The 24,001-nt window shown below is 35.0% G+C and overlaps 1 protein-coding gene across 10 annotated transcripts in view; it reads right to left on the bottom strand.

The window, feature by feature from the left end:
- RFX3 (regulatory factor X3) overlaps positions 1 to 24,001 on the bottom strand; it is a 321,175-nt gene that overhangs the window by 193,881 nt on the left and 103,293 nt on the right. For 3 of the 10 annotated variants that reach the window (XM_063649555.1, XM_063649556.1, XM_063649554.1), the window contains one exon: positions 19,601 to 19,683. The exons of 6 other annotated variants lie outside the window; for them this stretch is intronic. In XM_063649555.1, coding sequence (XP_063505625.1) covers positions 19,601 to 19,610 — 10 coding nt within the window. In that variant the 5' untranslated portion in view covers positions 19,611 to 19,683. Of the gene's footprint in view, positions 1 to 18,970; positions 19,099 to 19,600; positions 19,684 to 24,001 lie in introns of those variants that run through there. One more of the 10 variants, XM_063649558.1, reaches the window with a different exon arrangement.

The raw sequence follows: 24,001 nt of genomic DNA, 5'->3' as shown, positions 1-24,001 counted from the left end.
TTAGCCTCTCTTTTGTGTCTCCATTTTCCTTCATAGACAGTTTCATTTTCCTCTGATTTTACTATCTTCAGCCTTGACAGAGAGGCTCTCTTTGCCAAGCTTTGTGACATTAGAGGGTATCAATCATATCCCTTCCACAGATTAACTGAAAAGATCATAATTTGGCCTCTCATGTAATAGTTTTTTCCTGGTGCCAGGCACTACACTAAGTGCTTTAAATACATTTTCTAGTTCAATCTTCAGAAGAACCCCCTGATGGAGGTGTTATCCCCATTTAACAAATAAAGAAACTGAGGCACAAATGGATTAAATAACTTGCCAAAAGCCACACAACTAGTAAGAGAAAAAGCCTGAATTCACTTGATGTCTAACTCTAAAGTGCGTGATGTCAACCAGTACATAGACTGCTTTGCAATATCATGATGATAGGGCTTCCAAAGAAAAGCTAGAGACTGTTGGTCTAGACAGCAATCTTTGGGGTTCTCAGTCATTATTACATGATTTACACTTCCAACAACAACAGAAAGACATCCCCTCTCTCTGACACCAAAGTTAGGAAGTATTTCTTCTCTTTCAACTGAGACCATAAAACCCAACTAATACGTATTTTTCCAGAGGCATTTTTAGTGATTAATTCTGAAGACCTGATAAAAACAGCAGATTAATTAGAATGTTAAAGCATGTTTGAGGAGTATAACCCTCCCGCCAAATTTTGCTAAACAGATCATTTAAGCCCACTGACACAGTCATAGTATTCTGGTAGGCTTCCAACATTTCTGCAAAGTAAGGATCATCACATGAGAGCAGTGTCCTAGCATGCTCCATTTTAGGTTTTGTTTTACTCCCAGCATAATAGCTTATGAGTACATTTGAGGTGTTCCCATTCATCCAGCAGTGGTTTCTGGTGTTTTGTTTATGTTTGGGAGTAATTTGGTTAGTTTAGTTCCTTCACAGCCTTCTTTCAAGTGATATTTGTTTATCAGTCACAAATACCATCACATTAATCCATTTTGATAAGCTAAATAAACCCCTGCAGTTTGTCAATGACGCAGCCCATATGTAAATGAGTTGTATATTCTTACAGGAGAGACATGTACAATTTCAGTCTAGTCATCCTCGCCTAATGTGGCTGTCAGGTGTGTCATGAGCAACAGATGCTTGTTTGACAAAGGACCTTTTTATTCTGGCTAATTAAGCAGTTGGACACACCCGCCTGTTAACGGTTCTGCTTTGTACAGCCAGCTCTGGCTGAATCATGCGAATCTACAGCTAAATAGGCCACATTTTGAAAGAAGGCTAATTAACCCCTAGGAGAAGGAAAATATATTGCAAAAACCCAGATGCTGAATGGAACAAGATTAGCATTTCTTCAACCTGATGGGTAAAACCTAGGCAAAGCAAATGTGTTTGGAACAAACATGCATTATTGCAAGTTTTAAGGCATTCAAATGTTTTTTGTGGAACTTCCTGAAGATTATTTAATACACTCAAATTCACAGTTGGATTCCTTTTATCACTCACAATGTACATGCCAGATTAAATGGATTAATAGTCTGACCTAATCAATTACTTATCAAACAGAACTATGTTACTGGGCTAGCTTAAAAATAGGTAGTATCCACCTAATTTTTATTGGGGTCTTTCATCCTGAAATAATTTGCTCTCCTAAAGAGCAAAGTCTGCAAAGTTTGGTTCCACTACACTTACTGTATTATTTTTAACACTGAGGAATGTAAAAGGTTTAAATTCAGTATAGAAAACAAAGACCTGTAATTTAATTTTCAAGCTCAACAGAGAATTTCCTTCCTTTATCCTTAGCATAGAAAGACAAAAGATGCTAGTTCCAATTCCTACTTGAACCGAATTAACCAAAATTATTATGATAGTTACTGAATGGGTATAGTAAAAATAAACGACATCTAAAATGTGACCATATTCAAGAATAACTTATTTACAAGAGCATTAGAAAACTGATTCAATATAAGATCATAGAAATGCCATTTACAGAAAAAAATAAATGTTTTGCAGGTGAAAATTACTATTTTTAAAACATAGACTCAAAATTATTGTAATTGAAGTTCTGCAGCATTTATATTTATATATATTTATATTTAATACTTTTATTACTAAAGCTCTGATTCAGCATCAGCGTTCCTAAATAAATGCTGGAAAATAATAGTAGCATATATAGTGTCCATAGCAATTAAGATTTCTATTAATATTAAGACAACTAAAATGAGCAGTGCTTTTGGGGAGGAAATTACTGACATTTAACATAAATTTAGTACAAAATGTACACAATTCCAACTATTCTGGACTAGATAATGAACAATATTAAGATAACTCTAACAACAACAAAAAACCTGAGGACATTAGGCAACTTCTAGAAAGACAATGTACAATGGTGGGGCATAGTAGAAATTATTAATGCATATATATGTTACATATATATATTTTAAACATATGTTTAGTCACGTACTACATTTAAATATATGTTTAAATAGTCACGTACTAAATTTAATTTCTTAAAACTCTGGCAAAAAATATATTGAGCGGATTGCTTCACCTACGAATATAAAACACTTGGCTTTCTTCCACCTTCACCCAGTACAAATGAAAAAACTAGTTAAGCTATAAACTGTAGTCAAACACCAACCCTTCTTTATTTAAAACACATCCTTGTGAAAAATTTATTCATTGTAAAACACAGGGCTTTATCAAATCAATAAATCAAGTAAATGAGGAATGTAAAAAGAAAATTCATGATTTTCTGTATTATAAAAATGCTGCCTCTTTATTTCGGTTTGATGTTGTAATCCTCATGACTGTGTACAATAAATCTTTGCACTAAATTGATCTGTAGAAAAACGAAGCAATGATAATAGTGTAGACTGTTCAGCAGTCATCTTCCTGTGATAACTGATGACAGTGATTAATGTTGAAGATGATTAATCAGCACACTGGTAACACATACAGGTTGCCTGGGTAACTTTTTTCACTTTTCAAAGGTTTTCTCTTAACTAATTCTTTCCTTGACTCAGAATAGATTATGAAAAACTATTACTTAAAGAAATAAACGAAATTACTGTAATTTTTATCTTAAAGGACTAATTACCAAAAACTAAAATAAAACAATCCCTTAACACTGAAGCCAAACTGCTGGAAAGACATACAGGACAGGAGCAAAGGGAGGCAAAGATTGGCTTAAAAGGCAGCATTATTTACAGAGCCACAAAAGAAACGAGCAGGTAGTACTGCACCAAACAGAGTTTCCTTTAGATTTTACAGAGAGTGACAGCCAGAACAGAAATTCTTAATTTTCTTCACATCAGAAAAGACTCCAATGACAGTGTTCCTCTTAGATTATCTTGCCTACACAAGAATTTTTTTTCTCTCATCTTTTTCTTTTAATAAAAGTGCAGAATAGAGTCTTTTGCAGTTCCTAACTATTCTAATGACAGACTCAAAGAGATCAACACATCTAAAAGAGGAAAATAATACTGTATAATAACATTGCTAATAATGGAAACAATATACCCCATTTTAAATGTACAATATCTTAAAGAACTGAATTCTCATTACTGCCATTCTGGCAAATGTAGTGAACATGGGTGTAGGTGGACCTCAAAAAAACCTCTATATATTCATATACACATGAATTCTGAAAACACGTGCTGTAAAACATAATGCTATTAAATTTTTACATTGATTTTCATTATATGTATATGTATATACACTTGGAATAAAGACTTGGCCAAAGGAGAAAAATGTAAACAGATTAAAGACTATAGCCAATAGTGTAAATTCGGATACTTAACAGAAAAATTATTTCTCTGTAAAAATCAGTAAAATTTGAAATAAGTCATCTATACTGAATTACAAACAGTTCCACTGGTCCTTATCTGTGGGAACTGGTGATGCACTCCATGGATGGCTGTCCTCCCAATTTGGTATGAAGCACTTTCTTGCCTCCAGAAATAATAATTCCTTTAAAATCTCCTTACTGTATAGCTATATCATCTAAAGTTGGTTATCCTAGGCTATCTCATAAATCTTTAGTTAATATCCTTAACTGGGTTTATTATAATGCTCAAAATCAACTGTAAATTCTTCACAAAAATATAGTTGTCATTATATAATATTTTAGATAAGTGTGAAATTTCATGTAATAAGTTTCATTGTCATCTCTCTCATTATACTTTGGTGGTCTTCGATGGAGACTAAACTGGGGAAAAAACTCTTTCTTTTATCCTTGATAATACATTAATTGTAACATTGCAATCACTTCTTTCACCACCAAACTTGTTCAGAAGAGTTATCTACAGTCACTGTCTTCATTTCTGCCCATTCTACTCAACTGCTGACACTTTGTTATTTAGTTTCTGCCACATCCCTCCAAGAGAAGATCATCTTTTCCAAAGTCACTAAGGAACAATCTTTTAATCTGCAAATTCTATGACCTTTTCTTATTTTTCACACTCACTGTACTATCAAATTACACTTGAAATTAATGACAATCTCTTTTATCAAAAAGCTTCCTCCTTGCCTTCCAAGACATTCAATTTTTCTGGTTTTCTTCCTACCTGTCTGGCCAGTCTTTCTGTTTGCCTCAGAAGTTTAATTGCAACCCTTTGAACAGAAAAAAAAAACAAAACAAACAAAAAAAAAAGAGTTGAGCTGGGGTGTTTTTCTGCTCTCTCAACACTCTGTTTTTAAAACTCTGTTTTAAAGAGTTTAGCCACTAATAACTATTATCCATATGTGAATAATTCCCAAATCTGTAACTCTAGTCAATAATCCTTCCTTCTATTGAGCTACAGTTCTAGATTTTTAACTGCCCCATTGAATCTTTTTAAATAGACTATCATCATTACAAGTCCACCTGTTCACATGAAATCATCAAAATTCAATTTAGATTTTCATCTTTTCTATTAAACTTTCTGCTAATAACTGCTGGTAGATGCCTTGGGGAATACACAGTCTGCCCTCAATGAATTCAAATTCTACTGACGGCATAAGATAAAAGTGGTAATCTTGGGATCCAGTCATCTTGGCATCCTTTTTTCTCAAAGAAGCTAAAAGTAAGAGCCAGATTTCTTTTTTTTTTTCTCATCTTCCAAATTTAATAAATTACTGAGTCTGCTTCCTAATTATATCTCAAAAATATACTCACATATCTATATCTCGCCACACAGATCCCTAGAGTTCAGGCCACTACCTACAATAGGTTCTCAGTGCCCTCAGGATAAGCTGCAAACCCTTACTTAACAAGGCTTAGGAGGCTCTTTAGAATATAGCTCCTGCCTACTGTCTTCCCAAGCGTATATACAATCCAGCCTTATGGAACTACCCACAGTTCCCCAAACCTGGGGCATTTGGTTTTTTGTCTTGTTCTGTTTTTTTGAGACAAGGTCTCACTCTGTTGCCCAGGCTGCAGTGCAGTGGCACAAACTTGGCTCACTATGCAGCCTCAGCCTCCCAGTCCCTGGTGATCCTCCCATCTCATCCTCCTTAGTAGCTGGGACCACGTGCACGTGCCATCACGCCTGGCAGCTAACTTTTTGGATTTTTTTTGTAGAGACAGGGTTTCACCATGTTGCCCACCCTAGTCTCAAAGTCCTGGACTCAAGTGATCCACCTGCCTCAGCCTCCCAAAATGCTGGGATTACAGGCGTGAGCCACTGACCCGGCCAACCCTGGGGACATTTGAACAGGCAGTTTCTTCTGCTTGAAACAATTTTTCCTTCTTACCTCCTCTAATCTTCACTTTGTCTTTCAGGTCTCAGGAGAAATCCTACTTTCCCCTGATAGCTTCCCAAACAACCACTGCTTTTCCACCTTGCTCTTAACAAGTCCGAATCTAGTGTCCTCCTGGTATTCCTATAGCATACTATCTTTACTCAGTACACAGCAATTATCACATCTATAGTGTAACTGTCTCTCCAACAAGACTATAAGCTCCATGAATGCATGGACTATCCTTATGTTTTTCACTCACATATGTAGCCACAGTGCCCAATATATACATAGAATCTTTGATTTGTTGAAAGAACAATCTCCAAAGAAGATGAGTTTAAGACCCTATTGAAACATTACTATTAGAATATGCTGTATCAGAGGCATATTCTATACAATTTTTTTAAAATTCTACATAAACATAATTGTATATTACAGCCATTTTTAATCAAATTATTAAGTGTTTTTTCTTAATTTTCTAATGTGACTTCATGTTCAATTTCTATTACAATGGAATTTTATAACAACTCCCACATTCAAAGAATTAAAAGACTCAAAAGATTTTGTGTATAGTTTTTTAAAATAAAGAAACAAGATAAGGATTAAGTAAACTCAAATGAACAAATCAAGTCTTCAGCTATTGCTCTGAACCTTCTGACATATCATTTACTGTGTTTTAATAAGTACACCTGATTTACTGAATTGTGGATTCAGATCCAATGCTCTAATCATGTCATCTTAGAATAAGTGGCCTGGTATGCTTCCTTTGTTTTTATGAGACAGAAGCACTCAGATATCGTTAATTTTCATAGCTGAAATGCTAAGAATAAGTAATTAGCCTAATAGTAATTGTTCTGACTTCATCGTTAATTAACCACTTGAAATTTATTTGAGCTTGGTAACATTCAACTGATATTCTTCTATGTTCTCTTAATAATCATTGAAACTTTCTACCAAAAAAAGGTATTCTAAGAAGCCTCTAGTTACTAATTAGTTAACACATTTTATGTAAGGACTTCACACACATTATTTCATCTGTACAGAAATCTTGATATAGGTACTATTATTATCCCATTTATTATGGATGAGAAAACTGAGGCATAACTTAAATAATTAATTATTTAATTATTTAATAATTGATAGAACTTAAATAATTCTATCAGCACCAAGGTCATATAACTTCATATAACTAGAAATGGGCAGACTGAGAACTTGAATATGCTATACCACCTACTAAGTCAAGGGGCAACATGTTGTTTCATTTTTTTTTAACCTACCCATATGCAGTATTAGGCTAATAATATGACAACAATTTAGATGTTTAACACACCAACTATTATGTAGTCCTGTCTAGAGTCTTTTCTATGTTTTCATTCTTCTATATTATGGGAATTAGATATGCTATAATTTTTTAATCCAGTTAATAGTTTTCCATGATAGATCATCCTCTAAGAAATATCTTAATTTCATTTCCAGCAATGCAGAGTACCTGACAAGCTGACTGTCTATTCTGTAGATCTCAGCTAAGACTAATAAAAATGATTGAATCATGGAATATTCAGAGTTTCTATACTACCTCTGCTGAAGCATCAATACAGATAGGCTTGTTGGAATTTGAATTAGGGCTCAGAAAATGTTAAAAATCAATGTGCCACAGTGATTTCAGAATCTTTTCTTTCTGAATCTCAGATTTGAGCTCTAAGGTACACACCATAACGCCCACTTCTAAAGGAGTAGGAATGACTGCCTGCAGCTTCTCTAGACACCAAAAGAAGACGCAATCTCTATTTGTTCATTCACCAATGAGTTTGTTTCAGTGAGTCTCTGGCACAGGTGCCAGGGGTTGTTGCTCCCTGACCTTTACATTTGATCACAAACTGCATTCAGCAATGGCAAGAAAATGGTATTTAACTCTACTTCCTAATGGCACTGCAATCAAGGGCAATAACTGAGAAGTAGAGCTTTAAGGAAGCCTGTATAGGCCAAAGACACTGTTCAGGGTAATTAAGCCCCATAGCAATCCCATAAGTAATCCTGCAGTACAACTAACATCTCTATTCCTGCTGGAGCACAGGGCCACCCTTTCTTGGTGCATGCCAAGTAATTCATCATATACCTTGATCTTTTCATTTTGTTGTTTCCGTCAAATGCTTATATAGAACATACTTTGTTACAAGGATCCGCCAAGCAGAGGAAAGTAAAAAGAAATTTTTCAAGTCTCACCCAGGCCTTTTTATTGTACTACTTCACTATTTCAAAAAGTCTGTGCTGTAGGAGTTATCTCTGTCTCTGTCTCTCTCTCTCTCTCTCACTCACACACACACACGCACACATGGCCACACACAGAGACAACAGGTCTTTGGTATCGAAACTTAAGTTGGACACACAGTACATCACACATGCACACGCAAATAAACACAGAGGGAGAAGACCTTCCAAATGGTTCCAACTTGGCTTATAGGGTGTGACTGAGGAAAAAGTGTTCTAACTCCAAATACAGTAGTAGTCTTCCACTACTGCCTCTTTTTCCCCGTCCCTGGCAGAGATGGTGATCGGGTACGATAAAACTAGGTCTACTTTGCCAAAAATAAACTTATTTTGCCAAATGGCCAATTTGACAAATTACCCATTCAGTCAAAACTTGTTTCTTTTAACCATTTATATTGTTAACAGCTACTTGTACTGAATAAAATAGTTTCAAAGAATCTTTTAAGAATTCTCTGATATTTAAGTTGATGGTTCAAGCTTTTAATTTACCTGAAAGTAAATACTGCTGTAATCCAGCACTGTGGCCTACCCATGTAATATTCTGTCATTTTGCTATTTTCTAGGCTAACAACTTTTGGGGATCAGAATCTATTTATTTTAAATCAAAGGGTTATAAATGTTTTGAATGCCAAAAAGTGTATAAATGATGGCATAGAAGATTTCTTTCTTTTAACACATTTTCTATCCACTTAAATACATTCTATACTTCCCTTAATTCACACATTTGTTAACCAATTGAATTGGATGAACATGTTGCTTCCGTTTTAAGTAACTAAAAAGCATTCAGTATTTGAAATATCAATGATAAAACTGGCATTCAGCTGCATTAGATTGATAAATAATTCTACTGCGAAAAATCAGGGTTGAAATTGCAATGGAAAAATTAAAATCAAATTAAAACTTAATAATTACTTCCCACTAAAAATTTCAAAAACTTTTGCAGCTATTCTATGCAGCATCATTTGTGATAAACTTTGCATGTAGTTAATACAAACACATTTCAGGCAGTTGATAATTTAGAAAACTGGTCATTAGACAAAATGATAAATCACAGTATTTGGTAAATTTAACAAAATGGCCATTCAGCAAACTTATGTTTCAGCAAACTGATTTTTAAAAAACTATCTATTCAGTGAATTGATCACCCAGTAAATTTTCTTTTGGTGAAGGAGTAATCGGTTTTCAGATAATTGGCCTGCTTCCCAAAATCACAGCCCTTTAAAGTATTCAGATCATCCAGTGCAGGCTCCCATTTCATATAGAAACTGAGAAAAATCAACCAAATGGATCCATTAAGTATCAGATCTAGTATTAGAACTCAAGACTCCCAATTCCCAGTCAAAAGCTCTTTCTAACAGGCTATGGTTAATAAGAGAAGAAAGGAGGAAGGCACTCAGAGGAAGGCCTGACAGATGTGCAAAGTGCTTACTACACAAGGAAAGAAATACTCATATAACATGGAGAATGCAATCTTAAAATAAGAGCTTCTCTTAGACGTTTCCAAGTCTCTTTCTCACATAAATGAGTAAGGCTCTGTTTCAGGGTGTTTAACAAGATTTCAAGTGAGACAAACTGTGTGTGTGTGTGTGTGTTTGTGTGTGGCGCTATCAACTAAAATGGTTCACAGGACTTTATATTCTACAGGAATTCTGAACCATCTTCCCAACTTGTTTTTCTCTATCTACCAAAATACTTTACATGGAGTATCTTGGTGTTCCATGCTCAGTATTTTATTATTGTACAGAGTTTCTGAGTGTTTCAGGCTCAGAATTTTATTATTACATCATCTCTGGATGCCACTTATAATATACAAACTGACTCTATTTACACTGAAATAAAGAAACCAAAAAGACTAATTTCTAGTTTTCCTTGAAGAGGGAAAAACCAAAATTCAACACAACAGTAAATGCAACCAAAATAAACAGGGAACAAATTCTGAATTTTCACTTGCAGCAAATAAGTGTAATTTTGGGGTGTGAGATGGAAACCTTTTCAATGTAATGGTTTGTGTAACAGCTTTTACAAGGTGCACTTTTCACTGTCAAACAGCATGAAATGCTCATAAGGGTAATCAGTTTTAGATGGCAGGTTTACAAGCTTTCCACAACATGTACTATTTATCTACGTTAAAATGTTTTCCAATTACCTCTTTACATATTATGTTCATGCATTCTTTTAAAAGATTTAAAAACTGCTTTGTACAAATGTAACTCTGAAACCAACCATACTGCTTGATTTCTTTAATCATCTGATGCATACTATTGGTTTTTACTAGCTCATAAGTTACCCATGCCTAATTTACATAAAAGTAGTATTTCCGTAATATATTAAAGCAAGGTAGAAGCAAACACCTCCCAGTATAGCTGACTCAAAAATGGTATTTTCTATGTAATCTTTCTTATGAAGGAAATGATATTCTTGTTGTACCATAAGAGTTAGCTAATATTTACGTATTATATTCAAAATTACACACAAATATGGGCTGATTACTTCTTATGATCCATGGAGCCACTCTTCTCACAAACCAAATTTATAAGGATGGTGTTTTCTAAATAAAATGGAAAGGTTATTTACATATGAAAATTATATTCCCTTTCCTTATAAGGTTTACTCAACAATGAATACATAAATTCTTTTTCAATTAAGACAGCAATGGAATTTTTTTAAATGTAGGAGAGTGAACCAATCCATCTTCCTCTCTCTCTCCCTTTCTTTCCCCCTTTCTCCCTTGCTCCTTTCTCTCCTCTTTTTTATTTATTTATTTATTGATTTATTTTTTGAGACAGGGTCTCATTGTGTTGCCAAGGCTGAAGTGCAGTGGCATGATCTCAGCTCACTGCAACCTCCACCTCCCAGGTTCAAGGAATTCTCCCAAGTAGCTGGGATTATAAGCACCTGCCACCAGCCTGGCTAATTTTTGTATTTTTAGTAGAGACAGGGTTTCAGCCCGGGGAGCCTCTGCCTCCTGGCTTCAAGTGATCCTCCCACTTCAGCCTCCCGAGTAGCTGGGATTATAGGTGTGTGACACCATACCCAGCTAATTTTTGTGTGTGTGTGTGTGTTTTTTTTTTTTTTTAGTAGAGAGGGGATTTCACCATGTTGGCCAGGCTGGTCTAGAACTCTGGACCTAAAGTGATCCTCCTGCCTCGGCCTCCCAAAGTGCTGGGATTACAGGTGTGAGCCACTGTGCAGGCCTCTTGTTCCCTTCTCTACCTTTCCTCCACCTCCAATTATAAGGACCTAGTCAGCCCCATAGTCAAACACTGGCTACACAACAGCCCCTCCAAAAGACTCTACATATATAAGCTGAGTCAGGAGTGCAGCTTAATTGTATCATTTTCTTCTTTGAAATTATTTTCACACATCTGGACAACTACTGGTAACATTATCCATAGGATCTTATATTCACACCATTTTAAACATTATGGGCATCAAAAATACCAGCTAAGCTATTTTCAGTACTTAGACGTAAGCCACATGGCCAAAATATTCAGTCTCTCAAAACAAAGCTTACTGTGAAATCAGATCAGTATCTGATTTGAGTATTCCTGGTTTGTACTTTCCAAAGTACAGTAGAACTACTTCATAATAAGACCACTAAAGGTCAACACTAATCATGTCGTATTACTTTACTTTATCTATGTTTAGAGAAATGTAAGCTCACAGACTCTAAGGTTGGACAGGCCTTGAAAGTGACCTTGAGTCATGGTTAGTGCCATGATCTGTTTGAATATCCATAATGAAGCTCTACCACACCATTTTATAAGGAATGTTATGAATTACAGAATTGAGCTCTTAAGTTGACTTAAAGATAATGCTATTTTTGTTTCAAGTAAATAAATAGTAATTATCTATAGAGAAGTAAAAGAAAGGCTTCAAACCATTTAATAAAGATATATTAATTCATTTAGTTATTTTTTTCTTCCTGAGAGGGCTCTAAACAAAAATATCATCTTCCTAAGGTAAATATGTAAGTAAAAGGTTATAAAAGAAAGGTGCAAAGGGTGAATCTGGCATTTCCTGAAGCTTAGGGTAGTTTCAGGAGATGCAACGTGGTTGCAGTAAAAGCTATCACCTGGCTTATAATAATAGGATTCTGTCCACTTTTTAAGCATACCAATTCTGTTACAGTTATTCTTAGAAAGAAAGGGAAACTTTTAACTAGCTTTGAATGACCAGAAAAAAACTGCAAATTTCTTACTTTTAAAAATTATTGATGCTGGCAATTCTACCGGTAAATTCATTTTTCTTCCAAATTGAATATTAATAAAGCTACCACCAATGTTGAAAATCTGTTTATTATTTAATGTGAGCTGAATAAAAATCAATAACTACAGAGAACAGGGTTACTTCAGAAAATAAGATTCTAATATGTTTTATATTGAGTCTAAAAAAATCACACTTCTTTAATTGGTTAAAGCACAGCCTTTATATATAGAAAATTTTCTCAATTTAACAGGAAAAACCAAAAAACCTCTCTCCTTGAGAAATACACAGAAATTTTTACAAAATTGTCATTTTATAGCAAGATCGATTTTTTTTTCAGTTACAACCTATTCTCCTAAGGATACTCGTCCCAGCTTTTAATCCAAATTTCCCAAATAGAAACATCAGCATCTTCCTAAGAAAATATTAAAATACTTGTTAAAGCATAATGTAACGTATACCAAGTAGAACTCTTTCAGTGCATTCAATTTACTTGATAAATTGTTTTATGAAATACTATAAGACTTAATAAACAATTCATAATTTAGGTAATTTATGTTCCTTCTCAAGGATATACAAGCAAATTATTTTCATATGGGAGTTTAATATTTTAAGAACATCATACTACAGCTTATGATTTGTTTAAGTTGCTAAGAGTGAACACTTTTATTTTATTTTTAAATGGCCCACCTTTAGTATTTAGATTATGCTCTTTTCATGTTTCAGTTTAACTTAACAAGACAAAAAAAGAACCTCAACGAAGAAAAATATCTAAAACTACTGCAGATCCTAGACACAGTTTCTTTATAGAATTCATCCCTGTTTCTTTCTCCTTGCTCTGAAGAGAAGGAACAAATGCTTCCTGAATGTGAAATTCACCCTAACAGTTCACTGCTTTAACACCTTTTGAGTAGAGACAGTTGGAGCAAATATAAGCTAAAGTTCTGCAGTGTAGCAGTTCTCTTGACAACTCTTAGTAAGGCTGCAAGTGAAAACCCTTTATGCTTTTTTGAATAATATCCCAGTGTGGGAGGATGAATACTAAGTAATAAATCAGGAAAAGAAAAAAATTATACTCTCCACCTAGATAACATGAAGAATGGTAAGGCTAGTGTTTGGTACTTACAAATTCTACCAATAAATCAAGATTGTCTTCTTTCATCTTTACCTCCTCTGTTACATCCAATTAAAAATTTTAAAAGCTGCTATTTGTTGAACACCTACCACATATCTGCTACTAAACTTAATACTTTAATTTTCACAACAACCTTCTGTGAAAATTATGTGTGTGTTGGTTGCATACTTTATTGAAATGGGACACTGAGTTCCAGAAAGATCAAATATTTTTCCTAAGAGTTCAACACTGGCAAAAGACAAAACTAGGACACACATGGAACTACATCTGACTGTAAAGGCTATGCTCCTGCCATATTCCAGTCTGCTTACAATACTTTTAATGTTTTCTGTATTTCCAAGTTAAAAGAAACAAAATTTGTGTTTCATATTTGAAATATTCAACAGTTATGAGAATGTCAATCTTAAGAGTAAAGTCATTATCTTGCAAAATCAGTGAGAAATTAAAAACACAAGAGAGTTAGTTAGCTTTCATTATTCATACTAATTGAAAGATCCAAAGACATATTTGCTGCCCTACCAAAAGAGCACATTGCAGTAGATACCACTAGCATATATATTTATATATATAAATATATAAATATATATAAATATAAAAAATATATATAAATATATATAAATATATATAAATATATATAAAAATATATATACAAATATATGTAAATATATGTATATATATAAATATATATATATATATGAGTTGGGATCTTGCTCTGTTGTCCAGACTAGGGTGCAGTGGTGCAATCATGGTTCACTGCAGCCTCGAACTCTTGGGCTCAAGCAATCCTCTTGCCTCAGTCTCCCAAAGTGCAGAGATTACAGGCATGAGCCACCATGGCTAGCCAACCAGTACCATTTTCCACCACGCCTGGCCAATGACTAGCATTTTTAATATACACAATAATAGTTGTAGATCTATTTAAGAATAAAACTAACAAGACCTACATCCACTATAAATTCAATAAAGTATTCCATTACTGAAGGCAGGTCACTGCTGTTAGATGCTGGGAAAGATCCCAAGAAGAGGAAAGCATTAATTTCCCTGGCTATCTCTTCTTTCTTCTCTCCTCAACAAGGACTAGTCCCCTAAGATACACCCTTTGCCTTCTCTGTTCTTCTCTGTACACACTCTCCCTGAAATAATATTTTGCAACTTCAACTTTCACTTGTATATCATGATGACTTTCTAATCTCTTGCTCGAAATCCTTCTCATTTACCTAAATTCTAATTCTATAATATGAACTGCCTCTTTGCAACACAATGAGACCCCAGATTATATTCCCTCTCACACCACATCAGTGCTGACCCCTCAATCTCTCTATCAATTCCTAGAAGGTGGCGGGCAATGTTCCTGAATGTCCCAGCCACTAGCCTTCCTGAAGTTTTATTCACTACCTAGATCTCTTCAAACTCTGAACCTATTTGGTTTAATTATCATACCTGCTCATAGTAACTTCAGTTATATTAATCATTGCTTCTCTAACATGTGCACAACATGTTTCAAGGTGTAAAGGACTGATTAAAGTCTGCAGAGATAATTTACAGTGTAAGTAAAATAAGAGCACTTACTTGAGAGTCAGCCAATTACTTCCAGAATCTTCACATGACAAGTATATTTGAAGTTCTGCCAAGCAATTTAACTAGGGGCTTTATAAATACTATCCCAGTTAATTTTGACAACCAAGATAGAAATCAAGTGTTGTATGAGCACATGGGATGACAGCCCTGTAAGGTGATTATTCTCCATATTTTAGCATGAACATTATACTGGTTAAATAACTTGTCCAAGATCACATATCTAGCAAGCAAGATTACCAGAGTTCAAATCCAGGTGTAACTGACCTAAAGACCGGTATTCATTACATTATGCTATGTTGGGCCTGTTTCTGCCATTTACTAAAGCCACTTTAACCTGAGCCTCAGTGTTCTCATCCAGAAAAAGAAAGGATGTTATCAGTATTCTTATTAGGGGGGAAAAAAAAGCCAATAGAAGGGCATCTGAAGTGAGAAATTCTCAAAGTTCCCATATGTACACCCAATATGATTCCAGTATGGTCCTTTATCCCATTGTCCCTGGTGCGTTGAGAATCACTGGCTTTTCTTACCCTATACGTGAAGTGGCACATTATTTGAAGGTACACTGTGATAAGTTAAAGCAGCATACGTTAAACCATATAGTAACCACTGAAAGAGTAAAACATGAAGAAGTAGAGCAATAAGTCAATTAACAACATAAAATGGAATCATAAAAATTATTCAATTAATCCAAGGGAAGGCAAGAAAACAGGAAAAAGGAACCAAGGAATAGACAGAAGAAACAAAAAATAAATGGCAACACAGTAGATTTAAATCCAACCATATCAATAATCACATTAAATAAAATTTAAACACACCAATGAAGAGACAGAGATTGTCAAACCTTATTAAAAAAAAGACAAACTAAATGGTTTTTACAAGAAATGCACTTTAAATATGACACAGATAGATTAAAATTAAAATGATATAAAACATATATAATGCTATATTAATATCAGACAAAGGAAATTTCAAAGCAGGAAATATTACCAGGAATAAGAGGAGTCATTTCATAATGATAAAGGAGTCTATTCATCAAGAGAATATAACAATTCTAAATGTTTATGTACCTATTGTCAGAACTCCAATATACATAAAACAAAACCTAGTTGATCTGAAAAAGAAATAATAAAATGCAGTATTATTGATGGATATTTTATACCCCTCTTTTAATACTGATATAACAAGTAGTAAAGATATAAAAAAATTTGAACAGCATCTATCAATTTGTGCAAACTGACATTTATAGAACATTCTACCCAAAAACAACAGAATATACACCCTTCTCAAGTACACACAAAACATTTAAGAAGACAGACCATACCTGACCACAAACAAATCTCAATGAATTTTAAAGGACTCAAATCTTACAAAGTAAGTTGTATGATCACGAAAGAATTAAGTTAAAAATCAGTAACAAAAATATAAAGCAAATCAAATATTTGGAAACTGAATAATACATTTCTAACTAACCCATGGGTCAAAGAATTAAAAGAGAAAGTATTTTGAACTGAATGAAAATGAAAACATATTATCATCTGTGACATGCAGAACCCCCTCAATAAATCTGGGTGAAGAACAAAAGAAAAAGAATTAAATGACTAAACAAATCAAAAGTTTTACAAGTGAACAATTTCAGGAATTATGATTAAAGGAAAGGGGATCATAAATTCATAAAATATTAGAACAGGAAGAATTCTAGAAATCCTTCTAAAATTTGTAAACTCACAAAATTCACATAAAAAACAGTTCCAGGAAGAACATATGATTTGCTTAATAAGGTTTCTAACGGCAAGTATTTTTAAATGAGCAGTCCTAGCCAGTAGTGACATTACATAAATATCTGAGTTCTTTAAATGCCTATTTTCACCTAATAAAAGCAGATATAGATTCTACAAAATAGATGTGCATATTTGTTGGCCTTTATCTGATTAATGTGAGCATTCTGTGTTTTATTTGTAAATTTTCTGTATTTCACATAGCATAATGAATAAGAGTGCTGAATTCTCTATCCACATTGCTTAAGTTCATACTCTAGCTTTACCACAGTTGAGTAGCCATGATATTGGGCAAGTTACTTAAGTAGCAATGCCTTAGTTTCTCAACTGTAAAATAAGAATAAACTATAAAATGGTATAAATAGTTCTTACCTCCTTACAGTGATTATAAAGATTCAACAAGTTACTGCTTTCTGTGGGCTTACAACAGTGCCCGGTGCATGGTAAGAGCTCAATAAATGGTAACCATTATTACATAGCATTGATCTATAAATACTTGAAGCTTTTTTTTTTTTGGAGACGGAGTCTTGCTCTGTCACCCAGGCTGGAGTACAGCGGCACGATCTCGGATCACTGCAACGTCCGGCTCCTGGGTTCAAGCAATTCTCCTACCTCAGCCTCCCAAGTAGCTAGGATTACAGGCACCTGCCACCACGCCCAGCTAATTTTTGCGTTTTTAGTAGAGAAGGGGTTTCACCACGTTGGCCAGGCTGGTCTCGAACTCCCGACTTCAGGCGATCTGTCTGCCTTGGCCTCCCAAAGTGCTGGGATTACAGGTGTGAGCCACTGTGCCTGGCCAAATACTTGAAGCTTATTAATCAAAATACTAATTTGAATGTTTTAAATTAGGTAACATCAATTAAAATAGGATATCACCATAGAAAAATAAGTTGCTTAGAATTCATATTTTTAAAAAGACAAATTATTCAAGTTATTTGAATGCCAATGTTAAAACAAAGCCGGGGCAATCTCTTTTCAAAGTAAGAACATGATCCAATGGAAAATTACGTATTACATGGAGTGTTTTTGGATTAACCAATACATTTAATAATATCACATGAGATGATACAAAAGTTACATATTAATGTTGTCCTGCTGCCTTCAACTATTTCTTATTATATGCTCCATTCAACCAGAATTTACAGATTTGAATATTTTAATTTTAATGTTGAAGGATAAAACATTTATTTATGAATTTGTTTTAAATGGCTAAAGGCAACATTCACCAGTATAGCACTGGAACAATTTCCATTTGGTTTAAAAAAACAACATAAATGTGGAACACAGTTAACATTTTTTTATTTTGTGCAACTTCGATGCTTTCAACACTGCATACATTACTAAAAGCACAAAAATAGATGCTGTACTATCAAATTGTAAAGAATACCAAATTGATATAATTATACTTTATAATTTCTTCCAAGTATCAAAAGGACAAGTTTTTGTTTTTTCTTTAATTAAAATAATCTCATGGGTCTCTTATATGTTTGACAGAATAAGATAAAACAAGTATATTTTTTAATAAGTATCTTAAAAATACCATATTTTAATAAAAACTGCTATTTGTAATCCATGCTCTGTCTTTTTTGACGCTGAGGCAAACCCTTCTTACCTGGGCCAAATGAGCATGAACCTGAATCAATATGGTAATAAAATACCAAATAAGTCTGTAAAGTATCAACTTATCCTGTTGTACTCTTTTGAGAACTAAGTGCATGATTAAATTTACTGTGCCTTTAACAACCTGCAGTTCTCCGTTGGTATCTGCTGGGTATTGCTTCCAGGACCCCCTGAGGATACAAAGATCCATGGATGCTCTAGCCCCTTATATAAAATTCTGTAAATTCTACGCAAATAGTTGTTACACTTTATTTTTCATTTTTTATTAATTATATTTGTACATATGTATGGGGTACATATGAAATTTTGTTATATGTAGAATGTTTAATAATTTTTTATTGTTTTTCATACTCAAATATTTTCAATCCATAATTGGTTGAATCTGCAGATGCAGAACTTGCTCACATGGAAGGCAAACTGTAAAATTCCAACCACAACCTCTACATTTGCGAAATCAATCACCTTTTTCTTCTCCTCCTACCGCACTCAAAATTGTAAGGAAGTTTGTCATCATGGCACATGAAGGCAATGAGGGAGACTAGCTAAATGTGGCAGAAAGAACATCGGGGCCCACAGCACCACTTGTTCCTCAGAACTGCCTCCCAGCCTCCAACTATCCTTCAGATAGCCAGCAGTAGAATAAAGCTCTCACCATGTGTGCTGCCTTCTTCCAGATTTTTGCAATGAAGCACACCAATCAGCAGCTTTCACCACTTGGGCAAATGATCAAGGCCAGGAAAACACTCATACACAGGTTGAGTACTAATAGGACATTCTATGGCTCATGAAACCAAATGCCCCTATACAGAGGACAGCTGAAATGTGAACACAGAAGCCCAGAGCAACATAAGAAAGCTACAGTAGTTGTGAAGACCAATTGCAGTCATAAATATCACTATCAAATACTTAGCTACAGCTTTACTATTTACAAAATATTTTTACATACATTATTTTATTTGAACCCCACAACAGCCCTTTTAAGAGGTAGTATAGATATTTTTTATTAATAACTGTATTTTGCAGGTGAAGAAACTGAAAAAGGTTAAGAGACTTGTCTAAGGTCATTTTCAGTAAGCAGTAACTTGACTTCTATCTTCCCCCAAACTAACTGTAGATTTCAGAGTCTTTCAGCTGCATCACCGTATCCCACATAGATAAAAGAAGAGGAGTAAATTTTAAGAGGCAGGTTCCACAGCAAAGTCAGTAATTATTTCTATAAACCCCTGTATCCTTCCATAACTGCCTTTATTCATCACTACTATTCTTTCCTTTACTTCCTTACCTCCATTCATTCCTGGTTCTTTTCTTCAGATGATCCAAGATGTCAGAAAGCATTCTGTCCATTTAAATCCCTTAGATCCTGATCTGCACAACCAAAGATATCCTTGGGTCAAATCTGAAACCAGCAAATATGGATCTTTCTCATCTGTAAAGTTCTGTGGCTACAACAGAAACTAGCCTAAGAAGTAATGAAATCTGTGGACTCTCAGAGATAAATATTTCTACTATGTGCCAAAAAAAAAAAAAAATAAGAAGGCAATAAATAATCAATACAGTATCTCCTGAGGCTCTGGACTGACTGTCCCCTGCAGGATGGCCATATTCAGTGACTGAGCCAGAACAAACACTGAGAATAACTATCTAAGCCACAATCAACAGCAAAATAAGATATTAATGAACCTCTAAAGAACTACTCAGATCATCTTGTTAAAAGTTTACAGTATGTTCTGAACTCAAAGCTTACAAAGTCTTGAGGAGCCGGTCAAAACCAAGTGAAGAACGCTAACAAAAACAATGGAGAAGATACCCCTATTGATTAAATGCAACTGTTAGGCAGCATTACTTGTAAAGAGCTGAATATCCTCCTTTCATCTAAAACCTAAAGTAAAATAAACTTTATTATAGTAAAAAGGAACATTTAAATTACCAAACATCCAACTCCATAGAAATAACCCTGGTTAACATCTTCTAGTCTATTTTGTAAAAATAAATGACAGAAGGTGCGTGCATTTTTAAAGCAAATACTCTATCTAGTCCTTATTGTTGTACAGAATAGCAGAAGATTAAAACTCTCAGCATTTCAAGTCCTTGACCTATATGAATTCATTTGGTTATCCCATTAACCTGATGACACAGGTAGTATTACTCTGTTTACAGATGGACAAATCAAAGCATGGAGCTCGTTTATTGTCTTTGTAGGTAGAGTTGCTGTGTGACACAGATCACATATGGAAAATAAGCCCTCATAGATGAATGCTGGCTTCCTCTCACATCACCTCTAATATACTTTCTTTCCCTCTGCCCCTCTGGTCTTCTATTTCTAATGCAATGGCACCTAAGAGAGCCTATCCCAAAATTACTCTAGCAGGCAATTTTATTCCAACAACAGGATATACAGTTCTGCTGACAGGAATTGATAGGAACTCTGAAGCCAGAGACTGTGCTCTTCTATATTTTCCTGGGGATCATGATAGTGTTGTAAATGACTTTTCTAAAAAAAAAAAAAAAAAAAAAAAAAAAAAAAAAATCTAAGGAGGCATTTGGATAAGGAGACCTGATTTGTTCTTCAGAGTAGAAAAGGTACCTAAGGGAAGGCAGGAGCAGCCCTAAAAATTACTAGTATGACAAGAGGCTGGAGAACAAAACTCAACCCATGGGATTTACCTCAGGCGAAAACTCTTTAGCTAAATCTTCCTGGCACAAATATCAATGAACATTATCCCACTCCCCCAAAATGAAAACTAGTCTTGTTTCAGCCCAGCAGGGCTGACTCCAGCATCAACAATGGCTTTTTTCTACATTCCCAAACTGACCCTGAAACAAACTTGGGTTTTGTGTTGCTATTGTTGGTAATGGTGGTGGTAATGGTGGAAGTTCACATGTGTGTGTATTTTAAAAGGGAAGAGATGACCTAAAGTCAAACACAGAAACACTGTGGCTATTCCACCCTGGCATGGGGTAGATCTGCCCAACCTTACAAGATTATTTTGAATTCTTAGACAAAGCAAAGGAGAAACCCTTCTGCCTTATTAGAAGCAACTCTTTCCTATCTTTGATGCTACTGGGAATCAAAGATCTTTTAAGTGATTTACAGATCAAATTCAACAACTTGAATCATTCATTATGCCAGTTAAGAAGACTCCAAAATAAGTCAGGCTTATTATTTTACCAATTTAGCTACTGGCTTGAATGGTAAATAATATATATTATCAAGAGAAAATATGGTATTCAAAAAATGGGCACTGACTGAACACTGTACTATTTAAGATATCTGCTATATATAAGACACTGGGGTTCAGGAGGTTTTATAAAAATAAATGGATTCAAAAATATAAATGTATTTCAGAAATGTAATTTCTATATAATTACAGTAGGATTGCCTATCTGGACTGTGACAATGGAGCTATATTTAAAAAAATAATTAAAAACCTCTATAAAAATAGTACTTTTGTCAAGAAAATAAAGATCTATGTGAAAACTGACAAACTTGGGAAGATAAAAGACAAAAAATAAGTTATTTCCTTATTGTAGAACTATCCTACAGTTTAGTCAGACTAAATGCAGACTCCTGATGACTACAGGCTTCTTTCTTAATATCAATTTAACACTATCCAAACATATGGTGAGAATTCTATTCAACTTTAAACCAATGAGTAGATACAGAGCAACTGGAGCTCTCTGTGAAGGAAGGGATGCTTTCAAAAGGTACAACCACTTCAGAAAGCACTTTGAAAGGTGCTTCTGAAGTCAAACATATAGTAACCATATGACCCAATATTCCACTCCTAAGTATTGATCTAACAAAAATGAAAACATTTGTCTAAACAATGACTTACAAAGATTCACAGAAATTTTGTTCATAATAGCTAAAACTGAAAAACAAATATACATCAAGAGGTGAATGGACAAACTGTAGTATACTCATAAAATGAAATACTACTCTGGAATAAAAAGAACTATTCATATGCTATTCATACACATAGCACATGAGTGAGTCTCAACATTGGGCTGAGCAAAAGAAACCAGACACAAGAGTACATAATGCTTTATTAATCCATTTATATGAAATTCTAGAAAACAGAAATCTCATCTAGAGAGACAGAAAGTAGATCAGTAGATCAGTGTTTGCCTTGGGCTGGGGATGGGTACAAGGGAGATTTGAGAAGTATAAAAATGTTCTACAACTTGATTATGGTGGTGGTTACATGGATATAAATTTTAAAAACTCAACTGAACATTTTTTAAAAGGGTATATTTCATTTTATGTATTATATATTTATATATATGTATCTTAAAGTAATTTTTAAAAAGAAAAAAAATCTTAGAATATATTTAAAACAAGGAGGCCAGGCATGGTGGCTCACGCCTGTAATCCCAGCACTTTGGGAGGCCGAGGTGGGGGAATCACAAAGTCAGGAGATCGAGACCATCCTGGCTAGCACGGTGAAACCCTGCCTCTGCTAAAAATACAAAAAACTAGCCGGGCGCGGTGGCGGGCGCCTGTAGTCCCAGCTACTCGGGAGGCTGAGGCAGGAGAATGGCATGAACCCGGGAGGTGGAGATTGCAGTGAGTGGAGATCGCGCCACTGCAGTCCAGCCGGGGTGACAGAGCCAGACTCCATCTCAAAAAAAAAAAAGAAGAAGAAGAAGAAATAGGAGGCTGTCCCTGGTGAACTTCAGGTACAAAATCACTTCAATTTCATTTTTTCCAAATATCACTTCAATGAGAAAGAAATTTAAATACCCAGAGGTGTCTGTGAAAAATCTTCAGTAGGACATTATCTTCCCAAATGTGTGGCAGGAAGAATGATAAATAGCAAATAGCAACAGTAGAGTCACTGTAATTACATAATTGACTTTTTTTTTTTTTTTTTTTGAGAGGGAGTCTCGCTCTGTCGCCCAGGCTGGAGTGCAGTGGCGCCATTTTGGCTCACTGCAAGCTCCGCCTCCTGGGTTCATGTCATTCTCCTGCCTCAGGCTCCCGCGTAGCTGAGACTACAGGTGCACGCCACCAAGCCGGGCTAATTGTGGTATTTTTAGTAGAGACGGGGTTTCACCGTGTTAGCCAGGATGGTCTAGATCTCCTGACCTCGTAATCCGCCCGCCTCGGCCTCCCAAAGTGCTGGGATTACAGGCATGAGCCACCGTGCCCGGCCCATAATGGACTCTCTTAATAATTAAAAAAGAAACTATGTATCCCGTTTTTATAATACAAAAATGGCAAATATAAGCTATTTTCATGCTCTGCAATGCCATAATGTATATTCTGTTGATCTGGGGTGGAGAGTTCTGTACATATCTATTAGGTCTGCTTGGTGCAGAGCTGAGTCCAACTCTGCATCTGATTGGTGTGCCTGAAAGTGACAGGAAGAATGTAACCAAGTTGGAAAACACTCTGTAGGATATTATCCAGGAGAACTTCCCCAATCTAGCAAGGCAGGCCAACATTCAGATTCAGGAAATACAGAGAACACCACAAAGATACTCCTCGAGAAGAGCAACTCCAAGACACATAATTGTCAGATTCACCAAAGTTGAAATGAAGGAAAAAATGTTAAGGGCAGCCAGAGAGAAAGGTCGGGTTACCCACAAAGGGAAGCCCATCAGACTAACAGCAGACCTCTCAGCAGAAACTCTACAAGCCAGAAGAGAGTGCAGGCCAATATTCAACATTCTTAAAGAA

Source organism: Pongo pygmaeus, chromosome 13 (assembly GCF_028885625.2).
Source record: "Pongo pygmaeus isolate AG05252 chromosome 13, NHGRI_mPonPyg2-v2.0_pri, whole genome shotgun sequence".
NCBI classification, from domain to species: Eukaryota; Metazoa; Chordata; class Mammalia; order Primates; family Hominidae; genus Pongo; species Pongo pygmaeus.
This window is presented reverse-complemented; position numbering and strand designations above follow the sequence as displayed.